The 12,237-nt window shown below is 47.1% G+C and overlaps 1 protein-coding gene across 4 annotated transcripts in view; it reads right to left on the minus strand.

Annotated features, from left to right (window-relative positions):
* Positions 1-9,068, minus strand: part of SLAIN2 (SLAIN motif family member 2) — a 49,668-nt gene extending 40,600 nt beyond the window's left edge. Inside the window, exon 1 of one of the 4 annotated variants that reach the window (XM_073645526.1) lies at positions 8,542-9,068. In XM_073645526.1, coding sequence (XP_073501627.1) covers positions 8,542-8,927 — 386 coding nt within the window. In that variant the 5' untranslated portion in view covers positions 8,928-9,068. The remainder of the gene's footprint in view (positions 1-8,541) is intronic. The other 3 variants (XM_073645524.1, XM_073645527.1, XM_073645525.1) reach the window with 3 other exon arrangements.
* Between the last annotated feature and the right edge of the window lie 3,169 nt (positions 9,069-12,237).

Genomic DNA, 12,237 nt, shown 5'->3' on the forward strand with positions numbered 1-12,237 from the left:
CTCAGCAAAGTTTGGTGGCATCCTCTTAAATTATCTTATTATTTTATTTTTTGTATTTTCGATCATGTCACAGGGCTTTTGCAGATTGGTGATGGTTCGGGTCCTGCACCCCCTACGGATCACTGACAGCACTTGTCACGTGCACTGTGCAGGAAGCAGGAGCGAGATCACAGAGCGGTGTATGGGCTCAATAGACAGTTCATGAGCCTGTACACCGCTCTCTGCACAGCACTTTTGCTTTCTGAGCAGCACAAATGTAACAAGTGCTTTTAGCGATCAGTAACGGGTCTCAGGACCCGAACCGCCACCGGTCTGCAGGTGTAACATGTTAGAAAATCAAAGTGTAGGTAGCCTTTAAATAGAACATGTTAAAAAATTGTCAAAATCTCAGAAATAAGAATCACTGTGAGCACAGCATCAAGAGAACAGAACACCTTCACTATAAAACACAAAGTATCTACTTTAATAGAGAGGTTAATCCATTAATCAATGTTATATCAAAAATAAATACCCATCAAGTAATTTACATTGCTCCTATCATTAAAAAAAATCTATACAAACAATCATTTTTTGCTGCCAGTTGTCCCCCTTAGTGCTGCTGGTGGCAGACCGTAGACAAATTCAGTCTCCTTCCCCCTCTGGCAGACAATATAGTCCCTTTTTATCTCCCCTACCATAGAAGCCTTCTTTGCCATGTTACTGAACAGATTCTGCCCTTTCTCCAACAAGCAGGACAGAAATTCACTATGCAGAGATCTAGTTGTGGGGAAAGTGACCGGACATGTGTGTCCACAAGCACTCGGCCCCTGAGGAGGACTTATACGTTAAGTTACTTTTAAGAAAATGTCACTGATGTCCCAATGTCAGACCCCCTTTCAGTGTCTCGGTGGCTCAAACTTTGCTTTTATTTCCAGAGATTCCAGATATGTGTATTTAGGGGGCTGGTAAACTGGCTCCATATAGTCGCCAAGCCAGCCCCCATTTTCTGTCCCTGCATCGTATACACAGAAGGGGGCATCACGTCAGTGAGGTGACATCATATCACGCCACTATACTGGGAAATAAACAATATTGTGGAGGGCGATCAATGGTTCAGGCACAGAGACACCTCATACAGTGACAAGACTGGGACGGATGGCGTATGCACAGCTACAATGAAACATCTCTAGGGTATGTGCACACACGTTGTGTTTTGCTGCAGATTTTTATGTAAATTTTCAGCTGCATTTTGCAGTACCAGCAAAGTCTATGAGAAACCAGAATTCACTGTTCCCACATGTTGCTTTTTTGTTTGCTCCGTATTTTCAGTGATTAGAAAAACACTGAAAGAACTGACATGTCACTTCTTTCAGCGTTTTTTCACCCATAGGAAATAATGGGGAGATGACAAAACGCTACAAATACCCTGCGTATTTTTCTGCGTATTTGCAGCGTTTTTGATGGCAAAATAGAATGGGAGTCTTTTTTTTCACAGAACTTTATGTGCATTACTAAATAGAGACAGAAGGACAGTGAAAAAAAGCTGCAAATACGCAGCAAAAATGCAAGAAAAAACACAGCTAAACCTGCGTTTTTGACGTCGCTAATCTCCTGCCAGAGAAAAGTTATCAGCAGATTTAGGTGCAGAAAAAACAACGTGTGCGCACATACCCTTACATGAACTCAAATAACAGATCAAAAATGTTGCGTTTCTCCTGATGTACATGACTCAGGCCCCTGATGTAATCTCATCCGGTAAGTGTTATACTAATGGACTGCGAGTACCATTTACAGCATCTCAAGACGGTTTATAACGAGAACCCCACAAATAAGAGTCACTGGGGGGCACGGCTACAATGCCATGATATCACACAACACAATACAACTAGGACAGAGGCAAGATAAACCCTCAATCACGAGGGAAACCAGACCCTGGACACAAAGGGCGCAGGGATGCTGTATACGTGGTGGGTGCGAGGCCGTAATGGCTGAAGGTTCATTATCAAGTGATGTCATAATTGTAGTGGACACAGATGCAAAAAGGAAAGTTTTCACAGTATGGGCAAATCTAGAGGACTGGTGGCAACTGGAAAAAAAAGTATGTAAATATGAATTTAGAAATGGCCCAACTTAGAATTACATGATCAGGGGATCAGAAGTGGCCAGACTTGAGAGTATTCCCATCTTCAAGATCCTATCCTAATATGTAGCAGGTGTAATAATAATATTAGTAAATACCTCCAACTATAAATATAATATAGTTCTTCTGATTTGCGATGTCGCCTACCCCATGTGCAGGGCATTGCAGAAGCTTAGGTATCCATGGTTATGACCACTAACAGCTGTCATTATATGAGTGGTCGTAACCATGAATACCTAAGCTACTGCAATGCCCTGCACATGGGGTAAGTGACATAGTGAATTAGAAGAACTATACTACATTTCTAATGGGAGATATTTGCTAATATTATTATTATTACACCTACTACATATTGGGATAGGATCTTGGAGATGGGAATACCCCTTTCTTTTTGTCGGGGGGGGGGGGGGGAATCCTTTAATGCTATACCAACAGGGTCAGTCCCAATCAACAAACTGCCAGCGAGGAGGTAGAATAGTGACAGGCAGCTGTCAGGTGTACGACTGACAGCCGTCCTATGTCTATGACCTGCCTTAGCAAATGGTGAATGACATAGTAGGGCACCCCAAATCAAGCCCAGAGATATGTCTGGTGATAGACAGAATGATTTAACACTTGCAGCAGGCATATTATAAGATCCAATACAATAGGTAAAAGGCTGACAGCACATTACACTCCAGCCTGGGCTCTGAGAAATCCTGACAATGTCTCCATGCGGAGGACACCCAGGTGTACTGGTCGCACATGTACTATTGCCGGCAGGATGGCCTCTCGCCTTATTACTTTATGAACACGAACTAGAGATAAGTAAAAGTGACAGTCATATATCCAAGTATGAGCGTGCACCTCAACTTCCACCCACAGAAGAATGAGCTGGGCAACAAGTTCTCTGCACTGCTGTGCCCCCATAATCTGGGTGATGGGGTCAAAACACTACTAATCCGGTTTGCTTCCCTTTTAACTTGTGGATTTACCAGCTTTCCATCAATGATCAGAGTACATTCACATCTGGCATAAAAATATGCCACAAATTCCAAAACACAAGTGGAATTTACACCATGTATAGCACAAAAGAAAAACGTAAATCTGTGGCATAGACGGCACATCCCGCTCAGTACGTGAGTAATAATGGTCTACTGACCTTACAAGTGCAGGACTCAATACACCTAGTGGTAATCAAACTCATTTTAGGCTGGCTGACCAAGATGGGACAGAGGCCAATAGTGCTTTAAAATAACAAAATAAGCATTACTTTCTGCCTGGATCCAGCACCACCTCTACTGCTCCCCTCCAGTCTTCTCTTACTGGACTCTGATGAGGCATCTACAACGGGTCATTGGCCTCAGTGGTGGTAGAGAAAACCTGGGATTGGCTGCAGGAGTCACATGTTGTAGATGTGACATCACCACTGTAACCATGTAAACAAACACCGGCGGGGAACAGGAGCTTAACTTCATATTTCAAAGGGAATCTGTCAGCAGATTACACCCCAAAACTATTCATATGTGCATATAGCTCCAAGTCCAGCAATATCTTTACATGGACAGACAGATCCTGCGTTACTGAGAAAACAGTGTTTGAATTGATATGCAAATGAGAGTGAGGGGCTATGGTAAATCTGAAGCCTCCGTCACTCCAGCTCTATTCCCCGCCCAGAGCAATCTCCATTTGCTTAACTGTCAGCTTCTATGCTGTCTGACTTCAGGCAAAAGAGCTGTCAGTCAAGTAAGAGGCAGCGCTGGGTAGGGAATAGATCTGGAGTGACAGAGGCTTCAGACCTACCAAAGTCCTTAATTCTCATTTGCATATCAATTCAAATGCAGACTTCTCAGTCATGGAAGAATGGACTGGACATATAAAGGTTTTGCTGGAGGGGTCTTTCAAGGAGCTACATGCGCATATAAATAGTTTGTGGTGTGAAATCCTGCTGACAGATTCCCTTTAAATCATTACAAGTCTAAGGCCCAATAAACCCAGGGTATTTACTACAAAAATGGATACAGGGAAAAATGTCAAGTATTAAATGGTTTAATGTGAACTGAACTTATGACATGAATACAAAGCTCCGACTACACTAAGTGGTCACTGATCGGATCTCTGCAGTGATCTGAGTGGCCAGAAATTGTCAAGTGAGGAGTATGCAGACATCGATACAAGAACGACAGGATCAGTTTGTGAAGTGTAATGAGCCATTTTCTATCCCTAGAAAGCCCCATTTACCCCTTATATTACATATAAAGTAGGTCCATACCTCCAGGTATAAAGTACAGCGAACCCAGCCATAACATTCATCCCGGGCTGCTACAATGCGTGCGCTACGTGTCTGTAATACGGTTGTGAATACTGTCCCTTGTATATCCGCTGTATAGAAATCACCACCCACAATGGAAGGGAGCATCAGTAACAGACCGATCACAACCCCTACCACTCGTGCCTCCTTCATAACTCAAATACTTTTAAAACTTTTTTTTCCCCCACATTTTTATTAAACTCTGGTATATGTGTATATTGTGGTTTGAGGTGAGCTGGACTGCAGAGTGAAGGCAAAAGATCCAACAAGTGCTAAGCATCTCTGGGAACTCCTTCAAGATTGTTGGAAGACCATTTCCGGTGACTACCTCTTGAAGCTCAAGAGTGTGCAAAGCAGTCAAAGCAAAAAGTTGGCTACTTTGAAGAACCTAGAATATAAGACATATTTTCAGCTGTTTCACACTTTTTTGTTAAGTATATAATTCCACATGTGTTAATTCATAGTTTTGATGCCTTCAGTGTGAATGTACAATTTTCATAGTCCTGAAAATACAGAGAAATCTTTAAATGAACAGGTATGTCCAAACTTTTGGTCTGTACTAATTTATATACATATATATACACCCCAATATCTGCACAACTGTCTTCACCCAGCTATGTGCCCTCAGCACCAAGATCGGCACCCGAGGCTCTGTTACTTCTCCAGCATTGCACAACACTCAGCTTTAGTACAAACTACTTCTAGGACGCACCTTTCTACTGTACAAGACCCCGTTTTCGAGAGAGATGTGCTAGGACCCGCACCTATCATACATTTATGGCATGCCCTTTACGTCTGGAACTAAACAGTGAAAGTCACAAATTGTGGTCAAATCAAGGTTGACATGCAAATTTCTCTATTCCGCAGAAGTAAAAAAAAAAAAAAAGAAAAAAAGTTGCAAGTGACCTTGCAACGACTGCAAAATTTCCAATTGCGTCAGCAGGAGAGACTTGGCACAGCAGGGACAGAATGACAGCATCACCCGGCACTGTCTGCAATCAATAGTGATCGCAGCCCAACAGACACAAAGATCAGAACGGGCCCAAACAAACCACACTTTGTCCTCTGGGCCATAAAATTGTACGGTATGGATACAGAAGAAAAGCCACTGCTATATCCAGTATGAATGATATGGTTATATAACCTCATGGATGCCATAAACCCCAGCACAACAGGACTATAAGGGGACAAAGAATAGGTGTTATTTTTTGAGGTTTAATATTTGCTACATAGAAAGCCAATTACCGGAGGTGGAACAGGTTTCCGCACTAGGACCAGCTGCCTGGCCCCGCGCACTCCCGGATAAAGTCTTACTAGACGCAAGGTAAGAGGCTTTATATAATGAGCTCATGCCGTGAACTTTGCAGATTACATTTTTCCTTTTTGGTAGAATGACTCTTCAAAAGCCTAATGAACAGCAGCACTTATAGTGTATCCACCCAAGTGTGAGAAAGCTCAGGAGCCTACGTGACAACGCTGGAAGGAGGCTATAAGAGTGAAAACTGCTGTGATGGCAGATACATAATGTGAGTATTATACCATAAATGACGAGGAGGTTATTAATACAAGAAACTGCGACAAAGAAATCCAGGAAAGGTGTGAACCGCATTCTGGAAGTTGTATAAACATGGCTCCCATTGGTTTGGAGATCCTTGGTATCCTAAAGCTACCCAATGCTGAAAGACCTATCTACATATGGTCCTCACTGCCCTGGAGATCACTGGTGTCCTGTAGTCAGCCAAATGCTTAAAGTCCTAACTACATGGTCCTCCCTGTTTTTGAGACCCTTGGTGGCCTGTAGCCTGTGCAGTGAGGGTTGCTGTCTTACCCAAAATGGAACATCTCAGACAATACTGACCAAATACTGATAGTGGGAGTCAGAGGGGACAATAAGTATAGCTCTGGTAGACACAACCTGCGTGTTTGTAAGGCCAGCTGATCCCCTGGGGCTAGACACACTGAAACCATCAGCTAATTACTGGGCCCGGGTGACTTCATTAGAAGCTCTCCCCTCCTGTCCATGTGCCCAGTGGCCGGTACTCACCAGCTCTCCCCCTCCTGTCCATGTGCCCAGTGGCCGGTACTCACCAGCTCTCCCCTCCTGTCCATGTGCCCAGTGGCCGGTACTCACCAGCTCTCCCCTCCTGTCCATGTGCCCAGTGGCCGGTACTCACCAGCTCTCCCCTCCTGTCCATGTGCCCAGTGGCCGGTACTCACCAGCTCTCCCCTCCTGTCCATGTGCCCAGTGGCCGGTACTCACCAGCTCTCCCCTCCTGTCCATGTGCCCAGTGGCCGGTACTCACCAGCTCTCCCCTCCTGTCCATGTGCCCAGTGGCCGGTACTCACCAGCTCTCCCCTCCTGTCCATGTGCCCAGTGGCCGGTACTCACCAGCTCTCCCCTCCTGTCCATGTGCCCAGTGGCCGGTACTCACCAGCTCTCCCCTCCTGTCCATGTGCCCAGTGGCCGGTACTCACCAGCTCTCCCCTCCTGTCCATGTGCCCAGTGGCCGGTACTCACCAGCTCTCCCCTCTTGTCCATGTGCCCAGTACTCACCAGCTCTCCCCCTCCTGTCCATGTGTCCAGTGGCCGGTACTCACCAGCTCTCCCCTCCTGTCCATGTGCCCAGTACTCACCAGCTCTCCCCCTCCTGTCCATGTGCCCAGTACTCACCAGCTCTCCCCCTCCTGTCCATGTGCCCAGTGGCCGGTACTCACCAGCTCTCCCCTCCCGTCCATGTGCCCAGTGGCCGGTACTCACCAGCTCTCCCCTCCTGTCCATGTGCCCAGTACTCACCAGCTCTCCCCCTCCTGTCCATGTGCCCAGTGGCCGGTACTCACCAGCTCTCCCCCTCCTGTCCATGTGCCCAGTGGCCGGTACTCACCAGCTCTCCCCTCCTGTCCATGTGCCCAGTACTCACCAGCTCTCCCCTCTTGTCCATGTGCCCAGTACTCACCAGCTCTCCCCCTCCTGTCCATGTGCCCAGTGGCCGGTACTCACCAGCTCTCCCCTCTTGTCCATGTGCCCAGTACTCACCAGCTCTCCCCCTCCTGTCCATGTGTCCAGTGGCCGGTACTCACCAGCTCTCCCCTCCTGTCCATGTGCCCAGTACTCACCAGCTCTCCCCCTCCTGTCCATGTGCCCAGTACTCACCAGCTCTCCCCCTCCTGTCCATGTGCCCAGTACTCACCAGCTCTCCCCCTCCAGTCCATGTGCCCAGTACTCAGCAGCTCTCCCCCTCCTGTCCATGTGCCCAGTACTCACCAGCTCTCCCCCTCCTGTCCATGTGCCCAGTACTCACCAGCTCTCCCCCTCCTGTCCATGTGCCCAGTGGCCGGTACTCACCAGCTCTCCCCTCCCGTCCATGTGCCCAGTGGCCGGTACTCACCAGCTCTCCCCTCCTGTCCATGTGCCCAGTACTCACCAGCTCTCCCCCTCCTGTCCATGTGCCCAGTGGCCGGTACTCACCAGCTCTCCCCTCCCATCCATGTGCCCAGTGGCCGGTACTCACCAGCTCTCCCCCTCCTGTCCATGTGCCCAGTACTCACCAGCTCTCCCCTCCTGTCCATGTGCCCAGTACTCACCAGCTCTCCCCTCTTGTCCATGTGCCCAGTACTCACCAGCTCTCCCCTCTTGTCCATGTGCCCAGTACTCACCAGCTCTCCCCTCTTGTCCATGTGCCCAGTACTCACCAGCTCTCCCCCTCCTGTCCATGTGCCCAGTGGCCGGTACTCACCAGCTCTCCCCTCCTGTCCATGTGCCCAGTACTCACCAGCTCTCCCCCTCCTGTCCATGTGCCCAGTGGCCGGTACTCACCAGCTCTCCCCTCCTGTCCATGTGCCCAGTACTCACCAGCTCTCCCCCTCCTGTCCATGTGCCCAGTGGCCGGTACTCACCAGCTCTCCCCTCCTGTCCATGTGCTCAGTACTCACCAGCTCTCCCCCTCCTGTCCATGTGCCCAGTGGCCGGTACTCACCAGCTCTCCCCTCCCATCCATGTGCCCAGTGGCCGGTACTCCCCAGCTCTCCCCTCCTGTCCATGTGCCCAGTACTCACCAGCTCTCCCCTCCTGTCCATGTGCCCAGTACTCACCAGCTCTCCCCTCCTGTCCATGTGCCCAGTGGCCGGTACTCACCAGCTCTCCTCCTCCTGGAAGTCCACCATCCCGTCCAGCTCCTCCGGCCGCAGCGGCACCACCTGGTCCAGCAGGAGTCCGCTCTCCAGCTCCTTCCTCCTCTCCTCGGCCACCGCTTCCATAAACTCCTCCCAGGCGGCCCCGTCTCCTCGCCCTCCCACAGGCCCGGGAGTGATGCTGAGGCCGCCGGTGCCCAGCAGCATGGAGGCAGGAGTGGTGTGCGGGGAGGGCCGGGGCGCGGGGGGCAGTGCGGGGGTCCTGGAAGAGTTCGGGACATTGGTGGAGCGGGAGCGCAGCTGCTCGTTCTGCTTCTCCAGCTTCTTCACCAACTCCTGCAGCTTCCGCACCTCCAGGTCCGCGTTCATGTTGGAGTTGACGTCCTCCATAGTTGCCGGTATGGTCCGTCCGACACTCCGTACAGCCTCAGCCCCGGCTGGAGCTCATCGCTCGCTTACTTCCACCAACTGCCACTCTCTGCCAGCTAACCACGCCCCGACGCGGCCGAGCCAGTGACAACTCCACAACAGACAACGCCTGCCTGAGCTCTGTTCCACCAATCAGCGCACTCCCAACAGACCTGTTGTACTTGTTGACGTCATCGCGTGCCCATGGAACGTGGCAGAGCGTGCTGTCCACACCCTCGGATTTCCATTGGTTCACAGATCCGGAAGTTGCAGAGTGGCCATATTTAGGACTGGCAAAGGAATGCGTTCATGCGATTGGATGGAATTTTAATACTTCTTCTGACGTCATGAGAACTAGAGAGAAGTTAGAAAACTTCCTGAGGAGGAGACACTGGAGAAGCTGCAGATGTGAGGCCGGGTCACATAGCCGAGCACAGAGCCCTGCACATGGCCGGACCGTTCTATAGCACAAAAATGTCAATATTAGACCACATTCACATGGTCAGTATTTTGCATCAGTATCAAAATCAGTAGTGGAACAATCAGAGGAAAATAGAAACACGTCACCACTTCTGCATTTATCACCCACTGGCTTGGGCTTACAAATACTGATGTAAAATACTGACCAAATACTGAACATGTGAACATGGCCTTAGTAATACAGAGTCCTAGTGTGCAGAGACCTGGAGGCAGAGAAGGGATTGGGCCATTAACTCCTTACTGATGGCGATTTAACATTTTTGCGCTTTCATTTTTTTCTCTCCTTATCCAAGAGCCATCAGTTGTTTTTCTGTATGGGGGTTATTTGTGGTGGGACAAATTGTAGTTATGAATGACATCATTCATCCATATAATGTGCTGGGAAACGGGGAACTAAATTCCAATGCAGTGAAAAAACTCCATTCTGCCATTACAATGTGCGGGGTAAGTGACCGGTATCATGAGTCTCCAGGTCCGTGTGATCACTGACACCATTTTCTAAGACCTTTCTTATTTTTCTGGGCAGTGAGGGCTCGGTTTTTTTTTTGGCGTGATGAGCTGACGTTTCCTTAGTGATGCCATGTTGGAGTGCAGACAACTTTTTGATCTCTTTTTAATGATTTTTTTTATTTTTTGGGGTGGGGGAGTGCATCAACTCCCCAAAAATGACAATTCTGGCAATTCCATTTTTTTTGCTTTACAACATTGACTAAACGGATTAAACTGTTTTAGCGTTTTCCCTGTGTCAAAAACACAGCGTCTTACAGTTCCAGCAAAGTGGATGGGATTTATATCTCCTGCCCACTGCGCTTCTTATTTACGCTGTGTAATGGGACCTGCTATGCGAGTCTCAGATCCTCAACATGTCAATTTCTCTTGTGGGTACGCTGAGTTTTATATGCAGATTTTTCCCATAGACTTACATTAGATGCAGAAAATCTTCAGGTAAAAAACTCACATACATGCGGAAATGCATGAAATATGCACATAATCCGCACCAAAGTATAACAATAAAGTTCAGTGAAATCAAAATACTAGGAAGTTTCACAGAGACAAAAATCACAATGTCAAAAACGCAATAAACACACACGTTAAAAAAAATACAAACGCAATGAAAAAAACGTAACCTAATTTAAATAATAGTTGCAGAAATTCTGTAACGTCAAAAGCTCATCGTGGGAACGTAGCCTTATGGATCGGGTTATTACAGACACCGCAATAACAAATATGTTTATTTAAAAAAATAATTACATTTCTTTATGATTATTTTTAGTTTTTAAAACATTTTAATTTTTGCATTATTTTTTTCATCTTCCAAAGGGACTTGAACCTACAGCAGTGCAGTATATAGTAAAATCACTGCTTTGTTTTTTCTGCAAGTCCCCTAGATAATGAATGGAGCGGAGGCTGAGCGTGCGCTGCGCACCTCTACTGCATTCCAGATGGGGCTCTGTTCGGCCCAGTTTCCGAGTCCGGAGCCTCCTTCTCCGTATCGCTGTGGGCCCCAGCAGTTATCTGTATCTTACTACCTTGGTAATAACCCTGTAAATGTCTTCCAGTGAGCTCATTCTGGTTGAAAGTTTGTAACTCTTTTCTCTATCTTTTGCTGAGCTCCTCTCAGATGATTTATGATCACATGAACGTTCTCTCCTTCGATGTTTGCGATTATACTTTACCTGACAGGAGCACAGTAACTCCCGTTTCACACATCCATCACACACGGAGCCTTCTGGCATCAAAAGACCTAGTCCAGTTGCTGGTTCTCCACCACTTTCATGACTTTAGTGGGGTCATAAATCAGCTGAGAGGAGCTAAAAAAAAGACAGGAAAAAGTTACAAACTCCCTGGCACTGACTGAAAGATTCTCAGTTAACTCATTCTGCAGCCAGCAATTCAGTGCAGCACAGGGGCTACAGAAGGCAAAATGCCCCGTATTCTGACTCCATAACTGGGCTGCAGGTGTGGGGCTCAGCGTTTCTGTGGCTGTCTGTATGAACCAGTACTCACACCAAGAACTTCATCAGATAGCTTGACTCAACTGTAGATGCTGTTAGGAAGATTCCAGAAGAAGTTTATTCTCAGGCCAAATTCTTGTATTATGCACAATAGTAACAACAGCTGCAACAGGTGAAAAGACAATTCTGAACCAGGGATGTACATAGATGAACCTTGAATGATGGCCGACAAACATTAATTGGGGAAGAAGGGAGGGGTTACTTATATCAGAGCTGGGCTATAGGGAGAGAGACAGGACAAACTCCTAAAGGCAAACCTGATTGCATAGCAGTGTAACAACAACAATAAAATGGTAAATACTGTATGATTCCTCACAAGGTGTTTATGTCTTTTAATCAATAAATAAAGGATGTTACATTAGGAATACTTGTTTTACAATGCCACTCCTTACACAAAAAATCATGAAGAAGTTGTAAAAATAAAGTAATTACAGGGAAAACCTAACATATTTTATTTGATCCTTCACATAATTTTATGGTGAGCACTTCACAGACTTTCTGACGCACAATAAAGTCTCTGGCTTCTCAGTAAAGCTGAATTGAAAAGACCGAGAAACCAATGAAAGTTGATATTTTTAGAATTCATTTAATTCTTGTAGGGGTAGAATACATCCTTTGGACGGTGTCATCCTGTACTACTCAAATGGGTCACAATAAAACTGAAAGGGTCAGAGAGGATCTCATTTATATGTATAAATATATGTGTGGTCAGTACAAAGGACCGGCACTTATTCCTTCCAAAGACCATACTAAGGACCAGGGGGCACTCATTACGGGTGGAAGAAAGGCGATTCCGG

The sequence above is a fragment of the Phyllobates terribilis genome, unplaced genomic scaffold, assembly GCF_046119375.1.
Source record: "Phyllobates terribilis strain yellow unplaced genomic scaffold, ASM4611937v1 Scaffold_1__5_contigs__length_1240528914, whole genome shotgun sequence".
In the NCBI taxonomy this organism is placed as follows: Eukaryota; Metazoa; Chordata; class Amphibia; order Anura; family Dendrobatidae; genus Phyllobates; species Phyllobates terribilis.